The 26,056-nt window shown below is 34.1% G+C and overlaps 1 protein-coding gene across 1 annotated transcript in view; it reads right to left on the reverse strand.

The window, feature by feature from the left end:
• Positions 1-709: 709 nt before the first annotated feature.
• The window catches only part of LOC123704242, a 68,386-nt gene continuing 43,039 nt past the window's right edge, over positions 710-26,056 (reverse strand). The window contains exons 32-50 of the mRNA XM_045652543.1: positions 25,270-25,461; positions 24,670-24,774; positions 24,253-24,470; positions 21,321-21,420; positions 21,018-21,091; positions 20,500-20,698; positions 19,938-20,041; positions 19,419-19,572; positions 17,806-17,861; positions 17,405-17,561; positions 16,621-16,747; positions 15,907-16,016; positions 14,610-14,771; positions 5,505-5,603; positions 4,233-4,320; positions 3,525-3,625; positions 2,940-3,020; positions 1,865-1,927; positions 710-914 (exon numbers count right to left, since the gene is read on the reverse strand). Coding sequence (XP_045508499.1) covers positions 831-914; positions 1,865-1,927; positions 2,940-3,020; positions 3,525-3,625; positions 4,233-4,320; positions 5,505-5,603; positions 14,610-14,771; positions 15,907-16,016; positions 16,621-16,747; positions 17,405-17,561; positions 17,806-17,861; positions 19,419-19,572; positions 19,938-20,041; positions 20,500-20,698; positions 21,018-21,091; positions 21,321-21,420; positions 24,253-24,470; positions 24,670-24,774; positions 25,270-25,461 — 2,274 coding nt within the window. The 3' untranslated portion in view covers positions 710-830. The remainder of the gene's footprint in view (positions 915-1,864; positions 1,928-2,939; positions 3,021-3,524; positions 3,626-4,232; positions 4,321-5,504; positions 5,604-14,609; positions 14,772-15,906; positions 16,017-16,620; positions 16,748-17,404; positions 17,562-17,805; positions 17,862-19,418; positions 19,573-19,937; positions 20,042-20,499; positions 20,699-21,017; positions 21,092-21,320; positions 21,421-24,252; positions 24,471-24,669; positions 24,775-25,269; positions 25,462-26,056) is intronic.

Raw genomic sequence — 26,056 nt, forward strand, 5'->3', positions numbered from 1 at the left:
CAGATCATTTTCACGTGCAGACGAAGCTGCGGCTAAAATTTATTTCCCTATCTCATGTATTACTGTGATAACCTAAATTACTGTAAAGTTTCATCCACATCTGTTTAGAAGGACACCGGCAGAACAACATTTATATTTTGTGATATTTTATTTTTACGTAAGTAGATGATTTTACAAAAGCATAGCACACAGCGCCATCTAGTCTTTAAAACCAGTAAAATTTATATGGAAACAACTGAGACTTTTGTTATCAAACTCGGTTCGAACAGAAATGTAATTCATTGTATGCTTATTGTAATTTCTAATTTTCTAATTTCGTATAAGAAAATCAAATTTTAACATCTATTATCTAATCAACTAGGTAGTTATTATTTTGTGCTATTATATGCTATTATTACAGAATTTCTTACATAATAATATTATTTCCAAAATCGGTGCAGCAATTTTGAGTAAGCTGAATGTAAGTACATTCTTGAATTTTCTTCTAAATTAATAATTAATATTCAGAATATAAAAAAAATCTGTCAATCATTATCAATATTATAACTGTTAGGTTATATCTCTCCAAAAATAATGTTAATAAAAATAAAACACACAAAAACAGTTTACAATATTTATTACAAGAATTATTTCACTATTACAAATGTGGACTGACAATTCAACGTTACAATTGCGCGGGAAAAAAATAGCTCCATCCATCTATTGGAAAATACAAGAATCACTTCAAAATATGAAATAGATTGTACAAAACTGATTAAGTTCAAAAAGTATCCGCTAGATGGCAGTTATACAAAATTATATATTTTTTTCGATTTTTTTTTATTATTTATTTATCTTTCATGCTGATTCAATCTACGGAGGCTTGTGACATCCATTCCGTAAATAGCAAAATGAGCTGGCTCTTCAAAGTGTACCTGAAATATATTATAAAAGTACAATTAAAATAAATAAAATCAATTTAGATTTTTATATTATTTACATCTTTGAGATAATAATATTAAATATAAACTAGTTAGACTGGCTGGCTATACGGCTATTTAATTCAGAATCTGATTTCTTAGAAACTAAATTTAGCAACTTAATTCAGAATCTTAATTCAGAAACTTAATTCAGACACTTAATTTAGAAACTTAATGCAGAATCTTATAGTCGAGCCAATTTAATAGGCAACATTTGACAGTTCAACAAAATTCAACAACGTAACCTAGTCACGACGATATAGAATAACATGATATTTCGTTTTGTTAGAACTGCACATTTGCTTAACTTTTTTCAATTACGACTACATATTTATAATAATAATGACCGATACAAGTAATTTTAAGATTTCATTTTACTGATAAACCATTCTAAACATAATAAACAATTTCTGAATTGAACAACTACCGTCGCTACAATTTTGTGTCAATAAACCTTTTTTCTTTTTAAATACCAGAGACGTTACTCTAAAAATCGAAATCTGACATCTAGAATCGAATGCATTGATTACTTGTGAATAAAAATCATCATAAATTAATAAATTCGATTGACAAAAATGTTTCAAATCCTTATCGATTAATTCACTTTAATCGATGTTTTTAAGCAGGTTACCTCTCTTCGAAGATAAAATTGATAGACGTCAAATGTTGCCTATTAAATTGGCTCGACATTAATTCAGAAACTACATAAAGGACATTATTTATTATTATAATTATATTATATACGTCATGTGACGCATTTCTTCAAAATCCTAATTTTACTGACAAACTGCGTCACATGACGTGTATTCTGAATTCAGAACCGAAAAATTAATATTATAAATTGAGATCGCATTTATCTATACTTTTCTTTAAATGCAAGGTTTGAAATAATATCAAAATATTACCTCTTTTTCTTCTTTGGAATCGTCATTGGCTTCTTCTTTCGATTTGTCCGCCAGCACCTTTACCTAAAATATTTTTACTTGAAATTAATTCTTAGGTGTAACTAATTATTATTATTTTAAATATGAAATTAAATTTCTAGCACGTGTCAGAAGTGAAACTTATTTGCCAAGACTCAAAGATACCAAAATCGTCGCCTCACTCCATGACGTGACGGTAATGCCATGTCGCGACCTTCAAATTTTACTCTCGACGCGCCTAAAGAAGTTTCACTTCAAAAGCAGAATATGTAAATAAAACTCATGTGTATCAAAGTCGATCTACTTGATCCATCTTGATGAAATTTTGTATGGAGTGCTATTTGATCTAATATTTATGTTAAACTATAGTCGAGCCAATTTAATAGGCAACATTTGACGTCTATCAATTTTATCTTCGAAGAGATGTAACTTGTATAAAAACATCGATTATAGTGAATTAATCGATACGGATTTGTAACATTTGTCAATCGAATTTATTAATTTATGATGATTATTATTCACAAGTAATCAATGCATTCGATTCTAGATGTCAGATTTCGATTTTTAGAGTAACATCTCTGGTATTTAAAAATAAAAAAGGTTTATTGACATAAAATTGTAGCGACGTTAGTTCTTCAATTCAGAAATTGTTAATTATGTTTAGAATGGTTTATCAGTAAAATGAAATCTTAAAATTACTTGTATTGGTCATTATTATTATAAATATGTAATCGTAATTGAAAAAAGTTAAGCAAATGTGCAGTTCTAACAAAACGAAATATCATGTTAATCTATGTCGTTACTAGGTTACGTTGTTGAATTTTGTTGAACTGTCAAATGTTGCCTATTAAAATGGCTCTACTATAGCTGCTCGGTTTTACCGGCAGTTCTCCGCTCCTGTAGGTCTTAGCGAGATAATAGCGCCTTCCTCGATAAATGGGCTATATAACAAAGAAAGATTTTTTCAAATCGGACCTGTAGTTCCTGAGATCAGCGCGTTCAAACAAACAAACTCTTCAGCTTCATAACATTAGTATATAGATAAAAGAAAATGTACCTCTTTCGAGTCGTTGTCATCGCTCTTGATCTTCAAAACTGGTGGTATGTTGGGTCCCAGTTTCTCACACAGTGTTTTTACCTGAACATATTTAATTATTAATATGAAAAATAAAACATTCCATACTTCTATAACTTATTTGATTAATTACTTTCATTTTCAATTCTGTGTCTATAAAGAACTACTAAACTCAAACGACGTTAAGATAGAGGTTAAGGACACAAGAAAGTAATTGAGTATCTATATGGAGCTGTTACACAACATTTGTCACAATGATCTATTCAGGGCTACTAAATTCAAACGACATTACAATATATAAAAGCTGCCAAATACGAAATTAATTAAATATCAATATAGAGCTGCTAAACAACACACACATTGCTCCTCAACATTTGTCACAATATATCTATATTGTAGAGCTGCTAAGACTTTTCTACTCCTGTATTTATACTAAAACAATATTACGATCTATATTACACTACATTGTCACAATATCTATACAGAGCTGCTTGCTAATTCTCTACTTAGATGTATAATGTCCCTATAATGTCTCAATATTTATATAGAGCTGCTAAAACCATTTACATTGGGATACTGCGAGAAGCAAGCCCTCGCACGGCCCGTACACGGCGGCGCTACGGCCCGCCCATAACGATCTCTATCCGCCGGGTCGAACATGTAGTAACCTTTTTGAATAATCAATTTTAGTATTTTCTAATTAGTAGAAATTAAAAATTTTAACGGATTTTAAACGCGATTATATTATATTTTCCCGTCGTTTCGCACACTTTGCAGCGAGCGAGGAGACTATAATCAATTTAAATGGAGAAACAAAATGAAACAACTTCGAAGTAAAATTATTTAGTAAATTTTTTATTTTAGTAAATAGTATTTAAGTTAGTTTTAAGGTATTTATTTCATATGGACCTCAAGTTTCCTGCAATAAACGAAATAATAAAAAAATGGGTATTTGCTTTCAATTTCATGTATTTCTTTCCGTCCCGTTTCAATTTCTACATGTACCCGCCTAACTTTCAACACTTTTGGTCTTTGTCGTAAACAACGAAGGGTCACCTACTAAAACACATTCATTCAAATGAACACCTTATTTCATGGCAGTAATGTTCAAACTCTGCCTAATGAACGCGAAGGCAGAGTTTTTTAATGGACAATTTTTGAGTCTAGTTTTTTTGTTTTACGTCAATGCGTTATTTATCTCCGTTCCACATTCTTCTTTTTTTTCTTCCTGAAATAAATAACTACATATTTCCACAACTATTTACTCTAATTTACCTCTAGGCGTCCTAAACAGGGCAACAGCGAAATCGCCATTCCCCGCCACTAGAACACCGGAACGCTCCTCGCGGAAGAATTCCGATACCTTCAAAAACAACCATTATCTTTGACATTTAGTTTTATAGCATTCAGATGATTAAAAAATAGAAATTCGGAAAAAAATAATAATTCTCAACCATCATCTAAGGCCGAGATTCATAGATCGCACTTTAACTTTACTTTGATGGAAAGATCTACTTTCAACCAAAAATATATTTCTTAGTCGTGTCAAGCTCATCTTTACTTTCCAGAAACTATACTTTACTTAGTAAAGGCTAAGGAGCCGATAATCATGACTTTGGTCTCAAAGTAAACTTTACATGACTATGCGTATAAATTATGTAGGCCTACATTTTAAACCAATTTCCTAGAACAGAAACACATTTTAATATGGTTGGGTTATAGATCGAAACGTCATGTCGAGTAACATTTTTTTGTTGATGTGTTGATCGTTGCATTGTTTCGTTTGTCTTTTAACATTATTATATTTTTCTGACGAATTTTGCGGTGTCTACCGGTTTTTGATATTTCTACTATAATCTTCCTACATAATGGTTTTTTTTGTAAACATTTCATTTTTCATATAAAATAATAATATTATTATATAATATGTTTTTTTATGGAAATATAACTTAATTTAATAATAATAAAAACATAAATTATGCGTATAAAGTAACAGTTACACGTCTTACCCTGTACTTTACTTTGGGACCGTACTTGTCTAAGGAAAGTCAAGCAATTATCTCTGAAATTAAATATGTTGAAAGTAAACTTCGGTCATACAAAGTTTACTTTGTGAAGACTCTTTTGCTCTAAAGTAAAGTCACGACTGTGAATCTGGGCCTAACTCTCGTAAAGAGTTCTAATCATTATACATATTTGTTGCCCCAAGCAAAGCCCATGCATTATGCATAGAGGCGCATAATGCAAGGTACTTCCATGGCAAACATTTGTTAACGAACGAATTTTGAAGCGAAACTTCTTTATCGGGGTTGGAAAAAAATTTTGTGTAACATTTTTTCGTTACGCGTGACATTTTTCCGTTACGCGCCATATTTTTCTTATCCCTACCACACGTGGTTCGACGTATTTCTGTAAAGTTGCATATAGTAAATTATTTTTTGAAAAATAAGGTCATAAAGAAGTTTCACTTCTTACGTGTGTACACTAGTACACGCACACATTTTTTTTGTTACTCATAATATGTTGGATGTACTGTATCAATATTACCTGATCTATAAGATCGTCATCGACAATGCCCTTCTGCCTCGCTCTGTACACGACGACTCGACACACGCAATTCCCGGGTGTGTAGAATTTACGAAGAATCTAGGAGAGAAACGTTTTAGCCAAAATATTACTATAGATAATTATTGCTGTTACAAATCATACTTCACAAATTTTACAAATAAGACAATGATATTCTGTTTGGCTACCATCAAATAGCAGTAAGGAGTACCTAAGTAATGAAATTGTAAACATACAAATTGACTCCAGCTGTTAAAATTTTATTTTATTCAAACTTAAATACCGCTTCGTTATACTCATTATCAAGTACAATAATATAATATTTTCTGCATATTGAGCACATATAAAACTCAAACATTTATTTATTCAATCGACATCGAATTTTTTAACCAATATTTAATTTTTGTACAAAGAACACTAAAAGCAACTTCTCCAGTCAATCATATGGCTGGTTGCAGAGCTTGACCGACCATCAGTGCGTACTGTTAGTTTGTGGTGTATTTGTGTTTTAAATAAAAAACACAAAATTAGTAAAAATTATTTATTTTCACAACACAACTTTTACACACACACAGTATATATATTTCACTTTACGATTCACAATATAGAACTTAACGGATTCTATAATATAGTATAGGGATTCGTCCCCTGCACCCCGCGCGGTTACTGGTACTGGTACTCCTCTCAGGCTAAGCCGGTGAAACCGTAGCTTAGGTGGTTATGCGACCATTAAGAGAGAAGCGCCTAAACTAAGAAATCAACGCTTTATATACATACAATATTGCTGATACCGCGATATAGGCCGGTGGGGTTTATAGCCCAAGTCAGCAATATTTTACAATGTAACACAATGTAAACACAATGGACAATGTAACAATGGACAATGTAACACCTCCCTCCTTTAAAACGGAACATCCTACAATAAAAGGATGTGAGTAGAAATAGTAAACAAGAAATAGTAAATAAGAGGAGGTAGGGTGTTGAAATTGAAACAAAATAATCTCGAAAAATCTAAAGTACTGAAATTGAAATTAAAGCAAAATTGAAATAGTAAATATAAAAGAAAAAAAAAATAAAATTTGAATAATGATGTGGGGATGCAGAGAAGAATACGTGACACAAAAAAAAAATAATCAAAATTTAGTAAAATAATACAGAACAATAGTAATTTTATGATGTAGGAACTAGCATAATAATAAAAATAAAAACAACAATGTAGAATTGAAATAGCACAACATTCATATATAAGAATTGAAATGGCATAACATTAATTTACGATGTAGAAATTAAATCATTAATGTAAGATTTTGTAATAAAATTAAACAATTGAAATAAAACATTTTACAATTAAAACAATTTATGATTTAGAAATTAAAATAAGAATAACATTATTCTAGGATTTAGTAGTAAACAATTGAAATAGTATAACATAAATTTACGATATAGAAATTTAATTAAGATAACATTAATCTAGGATTTAGTAGTAAAATAAAAATACATTGAAATAGTACAACATCGATTTACGATTTAGAAATTGAATTAGGATAATAATAATCTAGGGTTTAGTAAAATAAAATAAAAAATTTGAAATAGTAATAACACATCGATATTGGGTCTAGAAATAAGATTTAGAAATTAATATAAGCTAACATTTATATAAGAAATAGGAATAAAAAATTAAGGCACATAAAAATAATATGAAACTGGATGTAACAAGATTTAGAATGGCAATACAATGATATTTAATTAAATTCTAAATTTCTCCTTATAGATATAGGAGAAGAAGAGTCATCAGATACTTCATTCATTTCAAAATGTGTTGTTCTTGATCTGTGCTCTATGGCTGTTGTCGATCTTGTATGAATACGATTGAAGATTTGCTCGTTATCACTTTACACTCACTTAGATTGTCAAACGCAAAGTAAGTTAACTTGTCCGTGGTTATTGCCAAGTATTTAGCGTTAGGTTTTATCATTGCAAAAGAGTGCGGGTTATTGATGTCACGAGGAGTTGGTAGAGCGTAGACATGAAATAGATTGTACTCTGTAAGTGTAACTAAAGGAATCTTAACAACAAAAATAAGCTTACTGTCGCTCATAAATGAGGAAATGTCGGCAATATCAAGAAGGACGTGTATATTATTTAATGCGATAGGTACTGGAAAGTTGACATTAATTTTATTTAAGCTAGATGTTAATTCTTGAAAAAGTTGAACTGGACTTAAAATCGAAGGATGAACTACATTCAATTTGCCAAAAAGAATAGCATCAAGTAAGTTTCTAAGATTGGAATTTAAAATCATAAGGGAACTTTCGAGAGCACTAAACGTCATAGCGAGATGAGAATTGACTTGGAGTTTATTTGTATTCTCAGAAACTGATTCGAATATTTTGTTTAACTTTTCCATATTTTCATTTAAAGTTAGTTCATTGTCATTGAGTCTGTGAATAGTTTAATTAAATGTGGAAATAGTAGAAGAGACGATATGTATATTAGATTTCATTAACGTGGCCAAGTGTCTTTGATCATCTTGGACTGCGTTAATCGCATCAGTGAAAGCTTTTGCGTCGTCTTCGTCAAGAGTACCAAATACTTGTTTCAGTATGGGACCTCCGAAACCTAACCAAGCTGTTCTTTTAAATCTAGACTTATTAGATGAAGTGAGATGAGACAGAGAATTGAAGTTATTAAAAACATTAATGTATAAACTTTCTAAAGGACTAAGGACATTTGTGCAATCAATACGCAATTGGCTAGAAGGATGATTATAACAAATAGATTTAGCAGTTTCAAGATTATGTTTAAGTGTTTTAATATAGTCAGGATAAGTAAAGTCAGGTGAAATGTCATAAATTGAACTTGGAATATGGGGCTTACAACCAAATAAAAGTTCGTGAGGAGTAAAGTTAGTAGATGAATGAACAGCGGAGTTATAAGATATTAGAGCGGTAGGAAGATATTTATGCCAGTCATCTTGATTTTCACTAACATATGATTTGAGATATTCTTTGAGAGTTGCATGACTCCGTTCGAGAGCACCATTAGTTTGCGGATGATACGGAGAAGAAAAGAGATGTTTAATCTTAAAAAGGGAAACAACATTTTTATAAACTTCAGCGATAAAATGGACACCTTGATCAGACAAAAGCGTCTTAGGAATACCGAAATGAGAGATAAACTGAATAAGACATTGAGATGTTTGTTCTGCCGTAGAATTCTTTATAGGATACGCCATAGAATACTTAGTTAAATCGTCTTGAAAAGTGACAATGTAGCGATAATTCTCAGGACCAGATTCTGGTAATGGACCAACGATGTCAGTCGCAATTCTCTGAAGAGGCTCATGGGAAGTAGAAGTTATTTCCATGGGAGCACGATTAGTAGCACGTAACGCTTTGTTTTGTTGACATTGAGGGCAATTTCTAACATAAGACTCGATTTCGGATCTCATATTTTTCCAGTAATATAGTTCTTTCAATTTACTATACATGCGTGCAAAACCAGAATGTCCGCCTACAGGTGAGTCATGATTGTCTTTTAAGATAGTTGGGACTTCAGTAGGGGTAGGATAGATCATTTTGTTATGATAAATATTAATCTTAATTCCAGTTCGATTAAAAACGTTAATAATCATCTCATAAATTAATGGAAATCTTAGTTTGTCAAAAGGATTTGAGAAATCAGATATAGAAATTTCTTTTACATTAGGATGATATATAACTAATTGTTTACGTAATTCTTTTAAGACTAAAAATATATCTTTATAAGATGCAGATTCAAAATGATGGACCTTTGTAAAAAGATGAAAGTAAATCTTCTTATTAACTGTTGAAATTTTGATTTTATGCAGTTCCTTTTCTGATAGTATAAAGGACTGTTTGTCATCTAATAATTCTAAGATATCATTGCAATAAGGATTTGAGTCATCTAGATCGATTGATGTTGGATAAGCTATAACTGAACAAGTTGTCTTTAAAAGATTTTCATTATGTTCAACAACTTCGGTATCACACATTGTGAGACTAGAACGGTTTCTAATAAAGGATTCATAGGATAGGTTGGTGATAAGTCTTGTACCGTCAGTGTCGTTGATATCGTTAATAGCATTGATAGGAGGTCGAGATAAGGCATCAGCGTTGGAATTTACTCTACCAGGTTTGTAAATAATTTCGTAATCATATTCTTCTAACTTTAATCTCCAGCGTACCAGTTTACTGCTGGGATCTTTGCAATTAAAAAGCCAGACTAATGGGCGATGGTCGGTGACAATTTTAAATTTCCGACCGTAAAGATAGGGTCTGAAGGTTTTAACACCAAAAAGAATTCCTAACAGTTCTTTCTCAGTTGTACTGTAATTACCTTCGGCTTTATTAAGTGTTCTAGAGGCATACGCGATTGGGAGATCTTTACCAATATCACCTTGAGATAAGATTGCGCCTAATGCATAATTAGAAGCATCTGTGGTGAGTATAAAATCTTTAGAAAAATCAGGATATTGGAGAATGGGAGCATTAGTCAACATGGATTTAAGGGATTCAAATGCTTGAGTTTGGGATTGAGACCAATTGAATTCAACATCTTTTCGAAGTAAGGAAGTAAGTGGCTTTGTGATTTTGGAAAAGTCTTTAATAAACTTTCGATAATAGCCTACAAGGCCGAGAAAGGATTTTATATCTTTAGGATTTTTAGGAATAGGATATGAGATAACAGCTTTTACTTTATCGGGATTAGGAGATACACCTTTATCAGTAATAGTATGACCGAGATAAGCGACTTCACGACGAAGAAATTCGCACTTATCTGGTTGCAACTTTAGATTATGTTCTCTAAGTGCTTCGAATATGAGTCGGAGTTTGTGGATATGGGAAGACAGATCGTGGCTATAAATTATGACGTCATCTAAATAAATAAAGCAGTGGAGACCTTGAAGACCAGAGAGAACTTGGTTCATTAACCTTTGAAATGTAGCAGGAGCATTTTTTAAACCAAATGGCATTCTTGTGTATTCAAAATGACCATTGGGAACTGAGAAGGCTGTTTTTGCAGCGTCACTATCATTCATACATATCTGGTGGAATCCAGATGCTAAGTCCAGGGTACTGAAGTATTTGCTATGTCCTAATTGGTCAAGAATATCAGTTATATTGGGAATAGGATAGGCGTCACCGATTGTAATGTCATTGAGTTTCCTGTAATCAATTACGATGCGCCATTTCTTTTGGCCAGAAGCATCTTGCTTCTTAGGAACTACCCAGATGGGTGAAGACCAGGGAGAATTAGAAGGCCTAATGATTTTTTGATTAAGCATTTTGTTAATTTGATTATTGACTTCCTCTTTGTGGCATTCAGGGTATCTATATGTTTTTACATGAATGGGTTGAGAGCTAGTAGTTTTGATCTCATGCTTAAGAGTATTTGTGCAAGTTAAAGCATCACCTTCAAGATGGAACAGATCAGAAAACTCGGTACACAGATCAAAAAGAGCTCGAGTTTCCTCAGGATTAAGATGTGATGATCTTATTTGTTCATGCACCCTATTTACTCTCTCTAAAGATGTTTCAGAAACCACATTCGTGTTTGAAACTTGGAATTGATCAATTAAATCACAGGGATTCAACTCAACTGAAATTGAATTAATTATAACGTCAGAGCTAGTAGTATTCAGGACAGACACATTAACGTGATTATTACTTTTAAGTGAAACTAGACAACCGGAGATGAAAATTCCATTCTGAATTTCGGTTTTTTCTACGAAACCAGTGGTTATTTTAGGATTTGTGACATTACACTCAATAATCATTTCGGATCGAGCCGGAACAGTGTATACAGGTTTGGTAAAGTGGAGAGGAATTGAATAATTATCTATCTTCAGGATATTGGTCTCATAATCGATCTTAGCATTTTTAGACTTAAGAAAATCATTGCCAATAATTCCATCAAAATTAATATCAATAGAATCAGGAATTAAATTAAAATCAGTGATAATAGAATGATCTGGGAATTTAAAATCAAATTTAATTTGACCAAGACTTTCAGTATACTCAGATTGTTTATCGATACCTTTGAATTTTATAACTTTAGGTATCAATTCTGGTTCATATTGCAAAGATGATTTTTTCAAAAGTGAAATAGCTGCACCAGAATCAACAAGAAATACTAAAGGCTTGTCTGAGTATGAGGATTTAACATAAACATGAGGTAAGTGAATTTTATTATTATAATTAATTTCATAAATAGCTTCAAAAGATTCTGAACTGGTATTGTTCTGAGTTACTCTGTTTGGAGAATTAGTAGTAGAATTGCAAGTTGTCTTAACTGAATTATTAGACCGATAACCTTTCGATATAGGAGGATTAGGAAATGTAGAATAGGTAGATTTAGTACGGGACCTTTTCGTATTAAATGATTTAGGAGTTACATTTGACTTAGGAGATTGAATTGATATACGTGATTGAGTTGACTTACGAGATTGAATAGATACACGCGATTGAGTCGATTTACGAGATTTAGTAGATATAAGAGGTTGAGACGATTGAGTCGATATGGGAGATTGAGACGATTGAGTCGATATAGGAGATTGAGACGATTGAGTCGATATGGGAGATTGAGACGATTGAGTCGATATAGGAGATTGAGGCGATTGAGCCGATATAGTAGATTGAGACGATTGAGTCGATATAGGAGATTGAGACGATTGAATCGATATAGTAGATTGAGGCGATTGAGCCGATATAGTAGATTGAGACGATCGAGTCGATATAGTAGATTGAGACGATTGAGTCGATATAGGAAATTGAGACGATTGAGTCGATATAGTAGATTGAGGCGATTGAGCCGATATAGTAGATTGAGACGATTGAGTCGATATAGGAGATTGAGGCGATTGAGCCGATATAGTAGATTGAGACGATTGAGTCGATATAGGAGATTGAGACGATTGAGCCGATATAGTATAAGATAGGTCATAAGTCACGTCGGTTTGAGTCGATGATTCCGTACGACGCGGAAACGGAATCCTTCTTAGTTTAAAGAGTCATTGTTACTATCTTCACAAATCTCATGAACTTTGTGTTCAGAGTGATTTTGTCGTCGAGAATTATTATATTGGCGCTTACGACATTCCGTAATATTATGGCCTGCATGTTTACAATATCTGCAAATCTGAGAGTTGGAAAATGGTACAGTAGTGTTTGAGCTATTATTTGCATCATGCGAAACCGTGTGAATATTCCGTTTGAATTGACGATTGAGGAAGCAGGACCTTTCTGTGTGACCTAATTTTCCACAGGAGCTACATTTGGGCCTCTGTTCAGTAGTTTTTGATGACTGAACGTAATTGTGCAATTTTTCCTCTTGCACCGCGAGATTTATCGCATCGCATAATGTCGTAGGGTTACGACATCGAACAATTGTGGATATGTGAGACGGCAACCCTAACAAAAAGTTATGTAAAGCAAGGTCTTCCGTACTAGCTATGCGCCCTTTTAATTCGTCTGGATTTTTAGTTGAATGCGCGATATCAGTTTGTAGTCGAGTTAGGAATGTCTCCAGTCGTAAGCTATATTGCGAAACAGTTTCATTTTGTTTTTGTTTACAATTCTGAAGGTCTAGTAAAAGGTGATCTCTATGTTTAGTCTCACCGAAAGTAGCCTTTAAAAATATTTTTAAGTCCTTCCAACTATCGAAAATTTTCAGTGAACACGCTAATTCGGCTTTACCTTCTAATTGCGATATAATGAAACGATATAGTATGTCTTTCTGCTTACTGGATGCAAGGTTTATTGCGCTTTCGCAATTTTTAATAAAAGACGATAATTTTTGCCTATCGCCGTCGAATGGTTTTATAAATTTTAATAAGACATTAAGCGGAATATTTTCTATTTCAGACATAGTGGAACACTCAGACTTAACCTCGCTTTTGGACATCTTTTACAATGATAAAATATATTATAACGTAATAAAATAAATGGCAATAAAAAGTAACGAAACACTCACAGGAATGCGGCGATGACGACACGCAGCGACATATGACACCCTATTGTGTATTGTGTCGGTGGCGCGATGTATTTATTCTTGTTACCGGGTTTCGTAATACACCGGTATAGCTTTTGTGACGCGATGGCGAGCTATGAGGCTTGAGCTGGCTAGCTGGCTGGCTAGCTGGCTGGTTGGCTGACTCGGTGCCTGATAGTGAATCAGACACAGTGGAGTCCTGACAGCGACGGCAGCAGCTGGTAGCGGCGGAGGTACAGGTGCCGGGCAGTGAACCCTCGGCACAGGGAGAATCCTTCTTCAATTGGCAGCGGGCGGTACTAGTACCCTCGTGAAGGGCGTCGTAGTGGGCCCACCGTGTGAATCAGGTCGGCCTTGTCAGGGTATGGGCGACCAAGGGATGAAAAATCCCCTTTACTTCTGACACCAATGTTAGTTTGTGGTGTATTTGTGTTTTAAATAAAAAACACAAAATTAGTAAAAATTATTTATTTTCACAACACAACTTTTACACACACACAGTATATATATTTCACTTTACGATTCACAATATAGAACTTAACGGATTCTATAATATAGTATAGGGATTCGTCCCCTGCACCCCGCGCGGTTACTGGTACTGGTACTCCTCTCAGGCTAAGCCGGTGAAACCGTAGCTTAGGTGGTTATGCGACCATTAAGAGAGAAGCGCCTAAACTAAGAAATCAACGCTTTATATACATACAATATTGCTGATACCGCGATATAGGCCGGTGGGGTTTATAGCCCAAGTCAGCAATATTTTACAATGTAACACAATGTAAACACAATGGACAATGTAACAATGGACAATGTAACAGTACGTCAGTCGCGCTTGTCATATGTATGGAAATTCATATAACCGTTCATAGCTAGACCGACCATACGCACGCGTATTGTCATGCGTATTAGTGTCATAGTCATACAATTGTTGATGCGTATCGTCAGGACCGACGCGACGGTACGCACTGATGGTCGGTCAAGTTCTGCAACCTACCTAAAGACAGAAAAGCTAGTTTAACATATCCAGAACAACTTTATCACAATAAATGACTTAAAAATGCATTATCACCATACCTGTTCAATATTCAAAATCTTGGATCGCGGTCTAAAGTGCAGATAACTATCTTGGTACAGCTGATCCCCGCTGTCGAGTATCTGGTCGAGCGTGGAGGAGCACCAGCGGCACACGTCCTCCGCGCGCGACATGGCCACCGCCATCACTGACATGGCGAGCGCCTGTCACAGGGCCAACGTGTTAGACTGTTGCCATGGCAACGCAAGAGATACAGTCAACAAGCTAAAAGTACGAAAGTTTTTGCACTAGCCAATTAGACTGTTGCCATGGCAACGCAAGAGACAAAGTCAACAAGATAAGAGTTACGATAACTCGTGCACTAGCCATCTAGATTCTAGACTTTTGCCATGGCAACGGAGCAGATGTTTCTGCTTCCGTTGCCATGGCACGGATGACTTTATCTCTGCTTACGTTGTTACGTAAGCAGAGATAAAGTCATCAAGATAAGAATCATTATAATCCTATCATCAGATAACAAAGGCACTAGTGATAGATGACTGAGAAACGATCTTATTAAGGTTTCAGACGATTGCTATAGCAACGCACAGGGGCCAGTTAGACTGTTGCCAGAGCAACGCAAGAGACAAAGTCAACAAGCTAAAAGTACGAAAGTTTGTGCACTAGCCAATTAGACTGTTGCCATGGCAACGTAAGAGGAACATCTCATATTGTGTGACATGGCCACCACCATTACCGACATGGCAAGCGACTGCCACAGGGCCAACGTGTACTATCCAGTTAGACTGTTGCCATGGCAACGCAAGAGACAAAGTCAACAATATAAAAGTCACCAACGTTTGTGTATTAACCAATTATACTTGCTTTAGCAACGGAAGAGGAGGATCTGATAAGCACGACATGGCGAGCGCCTGCCACAGGGCCAGTTAGACTGTTGCCATGGCAACGGAAGTGAAAGTCAACGTGAAAGTTTGTGCACTAGCCATTTAGACTGTTGCTATGGCAACGCAAGAGACAAAGTCAACAAGCTAAAAGTCACGTAAGACTGTTCCATGGCAACGCAAGAGACAAAGCCCACAAGTTAAGAATTACGGTTATCAAACATCTAAACATTTATAAAGAATTTTCTATAATAACATTGTGGAAAATTATTGATTGGTAGTTTATTTCAATTTGATCATCAAATTCATCCTATACATACTTAAATTTTAAGGTAGATAAATAAACATTTTTTTGTCGTTTTTATTTACATCAACGTTACCTATTTTTTCACAAATAATTCAATTATTCATAACATTTGCCCCTACTTTCCTAGTAAAATTTGCCCCTAGGACCCACCTGATTGCCCCTAGACGCGTAGGGAAATTTCTTGCAGCTCATAGAGTGTTGAGCGGACAAGAATTGAGTGCCGTCGTTGAGCACCAACCAGCCACTCGTGTTCCTTTGGCCTGCGATTTTAAAATATGTTTATCAAATCAAATCAAATCAAGTATACATATTTATTTGCTCGTATATGGTCATTTAAGGGTGTTATACAATATTTTTTCTCACATATACTGCTATTTTAAATGGCGTGCAATTGATTTTTTTTTTACAAATTTGCTAACTGACCCTACTAGACATCGTCTGCTTTCAAAAATTTAAATTATTTGAACCAATTATATTCATTGGTCTTCATTCTTTCATACTTATAGTGGTCCTTGATAAATCGACAAAAAAATAGTGATGGTGAGTGCGAACAAACTCTACAGCATTATTATAATATCATGAAATATAAAAGAAACATCTACTATGATTTTGTCGTAATGAAAGAAACTGACTTCCGAAACAGATAAAACATGGTCACTTAGCTCATGGTTACTTTCTGATAATATTTTTTTTTTGTTAACCAATCTCTCAAACTCATCATAAATTGTTATACTCTTCACTATATTAATCCGGTTAAATCCAAGACAAGTCTTTAGTAGTTACTATATATTTCCAAATCACGCGAAGACGGCAAAAACCTTTATGACACGTCACAAGCATATGACGTCACCACCCCCCACTTACCCTTCAACTTCCCCTCCTCCTTATCCCTCTTCTCCGAAGCTCGTTGTGCGTCAATACAAGTGGCGCTGCCTGGCGGATGTTTCCTGTCTCTTTCTGACGCACGACGTTTACTGCCACGAATGTCCACCTGAGTGGGATTTTTTTTAATTTATTTTATGGTGTAATAGTGCGTGTGTTGCTGACAAATCGAATTGCCAAGAAAAAAAATTGGTTGTCTGTAAAGTCGGTTTACTGACGATAGTTGAACGTGACAACGATTGTGCTTTTTTATCGCTCGTTCCGCGCTCTCGCTTGCTTGAGGTAACGCCGCATGAGTCATGTTTTTTCGTGTGTGCAGCGGGCTCTATCGAATTATAAGACGTTGTCACGTCAAAAGATTCGAGTACTAGCGTTTGTTAATGATGAAATTGTTAAGAAATAGTAACTATAGTAACATTGAAAACAAGGCTCATGGTGATTGCAAAAGAGGGTTGTTATTTATTTAACAATTCATTAAAACTTTTGTGTGTGTACACGTGTTACAAATTCTAATCTAATAAATATCTGGAATAAAAATACACAACAATTTCAATCAAAAATTACCCAATTGGCATATTGTATCATCGGTCTCACGTATCATAAAATTATGATGGAGGTTTAATGATTATGTTAATACCTATTCTTAATTCAAATTCAGTGTCATAAATTTAAAATCATGTGATACTTAATCGCCATACAGTCATATATTTTAATCAATTAACTCAAAATACATTTTATTTTTATCTTCTATTTATTAATTTCTTACCTTACTAGTAGCCGGTACGAGTCTAACACCAGGTGGCGCTCGAACCAACGGCGGTTCAACGCCACCTAGCTTCTTGATCGGTTGTACCGTTATTGCCATAGCGTATAACTGAAAGTCGTGCTTTGGACGCTCTACGACTGGTATATTTTGGAGGTAGCTGGCAAGAAATAATATTAATTTAATCTAAATTAAATTGAGTTTTCATTAATACGAGTGATTATTGAAAATCTATTACTGCTCATGAGTAATATGACTTGAAGCCATCAAACTTAGGTAATACCAATTCGGATGCACAAATGTATGCGTTCGAAAGATTAAAAACTAAATTTATGATGATAATATATAAACGTAGAAATAAAAACGCGAGAAAAAGTGTAAATAAAACAATATTTCATACTTACGCAAATGCCATTAACTTTGCCGATGTGAAAGTCAGAACGCAGGCAGCGCCATCGTCCTAAAATATTATGGAAATTTAACCCTCCGTGAACCACGTGGATAAAAGTTACGTCCTGCACTACGTGGGGTTTCCTGGACCCAATAATCTTTCCACGTTTTTTTAAGCTAGTATTTATTGTAAATTTGTAATGTGTATATTATTATTATCCCTTGACTATAAGAGGTTATAAATAAAATAAATTTATCAAATATTATATACATTTATTATATCTTTAGGCTATGTTACAGAAATAGTACTTTTTACCAACTAAAATAAGACTATGTTCTATGGGTTAGACTTTAAGAAAAAAATGAACTATAAGAACTTCTTAATTCTATGCTTTGGAGGCATAACAAAGTAGTAAACAAAAATAAAACAAAAATTACTAAAACTAATTCAAACTCAAACTCAAACTCAAACATTTATTTATTCAATTAGACTACTACTTTTAGTAGCACTTTCGAATCGTCATTTCATAAGTATTTTTAACTTTTACCACCGATTCGGAAAGCAGTATCTATGGAGAAGAACCGGCAAGAAACTCCATAGTTGCTCTTTTAGTCTATTTATTGAAATAAACTAATTAGTCTTCTTGAGATCCAAGTTCGTTCAAATCACCACAATTCCATAAGTGCGGATAATATTGCATTATCATTGATGTGATGAGCCATAATGAGCCCTAGAAACAATTTCAGGTAATTTTAAATAATAAAAAAACAAATTAAATAAATATTTATATAAAAAAAAGTCGTATTTTATCACACTATACTGCTCACCTTTTAGTAGACGTCCCGAACTACGTGGGGTTTCTGACACCCAGCTGCACTTTGACGGCGTCCGTTCACCACGTCTGCGACGCTACTACTAAACCGCTGTCGCTAAGAGGTCTGGCAACTTCGGAACTCCAGCTAGACGAGGTTTCAAGACTTTCGCACAATGTTTGGAAAAGATACAAAGATTTTTGTATGGCTGGGGTGTATTAAACCCCACATGGTGCACGGAAGGTTAAACTCAATCATATTTGAGTTTCATATCAATTCAAATATTAACGTTATGCGATTCGACCTCGAACATACATTCAAAAACGCATTTTCAAACACATACAACCATCATACAACAAAATGATATTTTGACAAAAAAATGAAATTTTGAAAAAATAAATTCGTGAAACAAAATGAAATTTTGACAAAAAATACAATATAATCGACGCAGTAATCACATCATCTAAGCAATAACATCATCCAGGCAACAATAGATGCATAAGTGCGTGTGATGTATACATAATATTATGTGATGTAGATTCGCTATTCTGTTATATTTTATATTTTAATAAACGGTTGGTAGCTAACATTTATGCTGACTTACACACTATCAGACAAACAAATCAATCAAAAATATTACTTCATTGAAATATAAACACTAGAATAAACAAATTAAATATTTATTCATTCAACCAAATATCTCAAAATACATTTCAACATACCACAAATCATCAACAATTTTTACATCAATTCCCGACCATTCTCAACCACAATATCATCTAGACAAAGAAATCATCTAGGCAACTAAAGTCACCTGAGCATCAACCCTCAACCCAGTGGGGCCACAAGCGTGGGGCTCCATCATGTAATACGACGGGGCCCCGGCCACTCGCCACACGGCCACCGCGTGGGGCACCGACCACAGGATCCCGTGGGTGTGGGATTCGAAAAACCGCTCTAACGCGCATCTGGGTGGTAGGATTTCGTTAGTTCCAACGTATTTTTCTAATGTCTTAAAAACTTACAAATCTAAAGTATAGAAAATACATACATAATAAATTGCAAAAAGTGATTTTATTTCACCTTCTCGCATTATTATTTTATTTCAACAGTTAAGCCAAAAGGCAATATTTAAAAAAATAAATTGAATTAATGAATGTTAGTGTTCATGTTAATTTCGCTACTTATAGTTAATTATGGTTCAATCTTTGTCTTTGTAAATTTGTATGTATGAAATATTTTTTTTTTCATGTTTACTTTTTAACGTCATTCACATTACTGTAAAAAATCGATTAAATGAAAACACAAATTATCAAGAAGCTAAATACTTTACCTCACAGTCATCTCAGTGGGCTCCTTCTGTTCCAATTTCCCAGTATACACTTGTTGCAAATCATATCTCACGTAGTTGACGCCAAGCACGAATCGCTTCAGTACCTGCAAGCATTTATCATTATTAAATTATAAAATTGTAAGGAAAAACTGTAAAAAACGACTACCTATTGGGAACCTAAATCCATACTAATATTATAAATGCGAAAGTAACTCTGTTTGTCTGTCTGTTACTAAATCACGCCTAAACTACTGGACCAATTTGCATGAAATTGATACCCGATATTTTGATACCCGATAGTAGTAGTAGTAAATACATTGTTTTATTTTTTGCTATTATTCTTTTTCCTACACATATTTTTATACCCCATTTAAAAAATATGAAAAGACGAATATTTTATAAAATAATGTACGATTTTATAAAATATTCGTCTTTTCATATTTTTTAAATCTATCTGGATATTCTATGTGTTTCTGTGTTGTTTCGATAAACAATTTACCTTATTTTTCGAATCAGATTCACAACTTGATTTCTAAATTCTAACCCCTTATTTCCAAATTACCTGTAAGGGCAGTAATACATCTTCTCCAGGTCTAAACTCGTATCCCAGCGAACCCAACGACGCGGTGAACAGCTGACACGCGACCGCCATTATCTCGTCCACGGTCCGTCTGGTCCAGAGGTGCGGACGGCGAATGTGGGACATACACGCACTCACTATAGCCCCGCATGATGATTGGAGGAGGGCGTCGCGGGTGAATCTAGAAATATAACAATTGGAATAACGTTAAAAAAGATTATTAAAGTTAATACAAACAATGAAAATGAAAATGGTGAAATTACTGTAGTTGTACATAATATCAATGAATATTATTTACCAAATCGGTGAGTTATCAAAATTTTATGAAATAAATAGAGATCACAGAAATTAAGGTAATGTCGAACTAAGTAATGGGTATAATCAATGAAATTATCGAAAATGTATCTACTGTAGACGATACTATTGAAAATTTAAGCGTAAACTTAAAAAGAAAATGTAAATCTCATGACGATGACGATGATAAATATAAAAATACGAACTTGACCAAGTCAGGTGGTCGAGTTCCCCGCAAGATGGTCCTCCCTCTAGCTGTTTCCACGTATGCAGTCAGAACCTTAATTTAAACCAAAATTAAAAATGAACTGATTAAAAATATTGATTTATTGAAAAGGTATTTGAAATTGATAAACTTAAAAATTAGACTTTTCGTCTATTACTAGACAGGTGTTATAATATTATACACATTTTTGAGTGTTCTAGTTCGTACATAAACTAGGTCAAAATTTAATCTAGGAGGAAATATTAACAAGGAAATATTATCAATAAATGGCTATAATTATTACCTTCCATTCATATCCTTCATCTGGGACCGTCCCTTGAGGTGTCACCGGACCGGGCGCTTTGGACAATTCCCAGAACACTTTTACGGATGATATCGAATACCTTTTGATAAAAAAATAGAGTGTGTGTACTTATGTACACGCGTTAGAAGTTATACTTCTTTGGCGTATGGAAAAAATACTAGAATATACAACTTGAACATAGTTATCAATTTTCATACCACCTAGAACTAACTTCATGCTGTTAAATTTAGGTGTCGGTGTGCGCGCGCATCGTAACAATTCACTCTCATCATTTTTCTCCATCGCGCCATAAGAAGTATAACTTCAAAAATAATATATCTGTGGTATTTGGTACGTACCACTTAAGTGCAAAATGGTGATTTTTGAGTATGAGCGTTTGAAAGTTTTCACGGTTGCTACCCTGTTGCTACAGATCGGAATAAACACATGAGTAAAACAAATTTATGATATTTAAATGTCTATTATGTTCAAGTTTTGAACACTTACAAAAAAAATAAAAAAAATGTTCTAGTTCAAGAGTAATTGTAACTTAACATGTTTGTACCAAAAGAAAAAAATGTGAAAATGATGTGAAAATGTCCAAAACCTGTGTACTTAAGTGGATTAGAGCATATTTATTTGTACTCTTAATTAATATTTATTCCTATTTTTACCTTAATGGAAAGGATTTTTCATTTTTTTTTTCGATGGAGACATAAACAGACATTAAAAAACCAAATATTATGGGGAAACGTCTTCCATACAAATAGATTTAACCATACAAAAACGAATAGGAGTGTGATTTGCCACAAATAAGTACTCATAAAAAAGCCAGGAAATATTGTGATTTTCGTGCAATATGCAATTCTCTGATACTCCCTCTACAAAGTAAAATCCTAAAAGTAGTGTGTGTGTGTGTGTGTGTGGTTCAGAAGTCACGGTAGTTCGCTTGCCTGCCGTGCTAGATGCTGCGGGATCGATCCCATCAACTGACATGTACCAATGTGTCTTTTTCGGATGCATAAGTAGATTCTCTAATAACCAGAGATACATCTTCTATAACAAGAAAACATCATCATTTCTAATCACAGGAAAACATCGTGATGGCAACCGGGATTTTGGTCTGAAATCACCAACCAGCAGTGAGCAAGCGTGGTGATTACTGCTCATGCCTTCTCCTTGTGAGAAGATGCCCTTACCCTGGAAATAGTTACGAGCTGGATCAAGTCAAATAAAATTTGTTTGTAAAACGTACCACTACAACATTCATTCATAGTCACTGTCACTGAAAGTCATAAGATTGTTTCTAGTCGGACCATGAGACAATGATTTGAAATAATCATCATAAATTTGATCACTTATTGGCTGGGAGATCTAAGAGATCTTTGGATTTCAGAGCATCGATATTGATAGGCTCATTAGAGGCCAATGGCAAAGCCACTTCGGAGACTTCTCCCTTTTCTCAGTTCTCTTAAACCAGAAATGCAGAAACTCTTCATTTTCACTGAAAGAGTATTTAAAATCTACGTCATTAGACTTTTCATACGTCAACCAGAAAATACAGTTCTAACCAAATGTAGTTTTGTCTGTCTGAAAATGGAAAGAAGTCAGAGTCATTCATTAATTTTACATCATGGCGATTGCTGGTCATTTTCATTTATCTCGGGGAACGGAGATGGTGCTGTTTCTTTTTTTAAAGAATCTTTCAATATCTGCTTAACAGGCAAGATATTATACCGTTTTTGACCTGGACAACACTGAATATAAAATAAGCTACTCTACTTCTTCTGCCAAACCGTTAATAAAATGCCATAAGCATGAAGTGATTTCATCCGCACCTCTTTGAGCTATTCCTTCATACATGATAACATAATGGAATGTTCGTTTAGTACTTTGCGGATTTTTAAATTAAAAGTCCAAAGTTTCTTTTTTAAGAGCTTAGGCTACAGATGCAGTTAAATTTGGAATCTGTAAACAAACAGCTTTTATCTTTTAGTTTCATAGTGAAATGTTGCCTTATGCTCCGATTTTTCTAAATTCTAATCTGACCCGAAAGAATGAATTTGAAGAGACAAAGAATCAAACCTTGTGCATGTAGGTATCGTTACTTGGCTTTTTAAACGTTTACCAATCTTTAAATCGATTTAAAGATTGGTAAACGTTTCTGAACACACTAAGTCTAAGATATCTTGCATCACATGCATGTTTCTTTATAGATAATAGGCTTCAGACCTAATGTCTGAAGATTTAAATTATGTGCCAAATAACGTTATATTTAAGTAAGGGAGAAGACCTGTTAAGTTCACAAATAATTTTATTTGATTTGATACAAATAAGTTAAGTGATGATAATAATAATTCAAGTTTGGTCTAATTATGTTAAGTGCTCTTACGTTGTAAATGACTGTTCGTTGATTGAGTATTCGTTTTACAAGTCTATGTTAAGTTATATTAATATATTTGTATCAAATAAAAATATTTTTTTTTGTACTTAAGGGGTTTTGATACAACCTATTTGAGGTATTTCTACTATTAGTAGGCTTATGTGACATAGACCAAACGAAAGAGGACGATTTTATCAGTATAGATGGCCAGAAAACAAAAAATGGCCATTTTTGCACTTACGAGGTATATACCAAACACCACAGATATAATCACATAGATATATACATACACACATAGAAAAAACAGAAAAAGGGAGTTAAATAACAAATAATGCAAAACGAACGCGTGTGAAGCGATCGCGAAATCAACTCAATCTCAAAATCTTTACATGTTAGTACCATTTCGATCCACAATTGAATACTCAAAATTTTACTTGAACAACAAATAAATAATATACACAATAAGCTAAATGCCGATTCCACCCTACCCAATCAAAAACATTAAACTACCCTACAAAGTACAAACATACATACACACAAACAACTCACTTATTAGACCCCGGCCTAGCCAACTTGCCAATATTACTGGCAAACGTATCAGCCAATAATTCCACAGTGGAATATGCAATGAGGCCACAGGCCCCGCCTGGAGAGATAAGGCCCCGGGGCCCTACAGCATGGGGCTCCCAAAGACAGTATGATTTGTCGTCAGCTGCCCGCCATATAGCAACGCAGTAGTCTTTACAGCAGAGAATTCCGTGTTTATTCTACAAGAATTTACGACAGAATAATTTTTTTATTAAAATCGCGATTAATCGAATTATGAGCGAAATAAAGCTATTTAAGTTATTGTCCTGTCACGTGTAGTGTCTGTTTGTCTTTAAAAAAGTTCACTCATCAACAAAAATTTCGTATGAAAAGTGTGTGCTTAATAAAATAAAATAACAATACAACAACAAAACTCACACTCTCAAAGAATTTATTGATGCCCTTCTTCAAACCGAGAACCGGCCCAGTGTCTCCCGCCTTTATATCACCGGTAACTACGTCGCTATCTACATCCATTTTTACCTGTTTGAATATATAATATTATCTGTTGCATTAATACAACTTTAAATTGTAGAAATGTGAGTGAGCGCGTGTGAGGCTGTGATTGTAAGTGTGAGTGCGTGCGAGTATATGTGTGAGTGTGTTAGTGATAGTGTGAATCAAAATGCGCAAGCAAATGTATAATATGTCATAAAGTCTGTCCATTGTTGCGTTAAAGAAAGGAAACAAACAAACAGACTTTCGCATAAAAAATATCAATAAATATGATAATAAAAACCAACAATAGTGCATTGATATCTAGCAGACAAATAAAAAAAGTTTTAAAGTGATACTTCTTTAGGCACGTTGAGAGTAAAATTTCAAAGTCGCGTCATGGCAATACCATCACGTCATGAAGATAGGCGAAAATTTTGGTGTCTTTTAATCTTGTCAAAGAAGTTTCACTTCTGACACGTGTGCTCAACACACGCGCTCTTTTTTTTTTCTCAAATGCAAATATTATATATAAATACTTACGTTAAAAGTAGTCACATGGAAATTAGGCACCAATTCGCTAGGCTTCAACTTCGGCGGGTTACTTGCTCTCGGCAAAGACATACTATAGAGTCTGTCTCCATACTTCAACAGACTGTCTAAAACTGCTGCCTTCCAGTGTATGTATGGTTCGATATGTTCCACAACTATACCCATCGCCGCGTTTGCTACATCCTGTTTAGGTTAATTATAAGTAAGTAAAATAAACGTTCTACTAACATACTAACAAACTCACACACACTCACGCACAGATTAGCCAACTTACTAACAAACTCACTCAACAACACACACACTCGCTCACGAATGCTCTAAATAACTCACAAACTAACTCCCTATCTTACTACCTAACTCACTCACACACTAGCATTTATCTATTCATCTCCTACAATCTAAGTGGGTAGTATGATACTGACATACTATAAAATATATCTCCATACTTCAACGACTGTACGGTTCGATGAGTTCCACTACTATACCCATAGCTGCGTTGGCTACATCCAATATATAATAAAAATATGTTAGTAAACACATCACACTAACTCACTCTTAACCTACACATTCACTCACAAACCCACGTATTAACAAACTCACACATTAAATATCTCCCTAACAATCTCACTCAACTAACTCACAAATGAATTATCTTCGTAAAAATCTCAACAAATAACTCACTCACAAACTCACACACAGACGCTCGAAATAACTCACAAACTCACTATCTTACTCACACACACGCTAGCACTCATCTACTCATCTTCTACAATCTAAG

This window comes from Colias croceus, chromosome 29 (genome assembly GCF_905220415.1).
Source record: "Colias croceus chromosome 29, ilColCroc2.1".
Classification (NCBI taxonomy): Eukaryota; Metazoa; Arthropoda; class Insecta; order Lepidoptera; family Pieridae; genus Colias; species Colias croceus.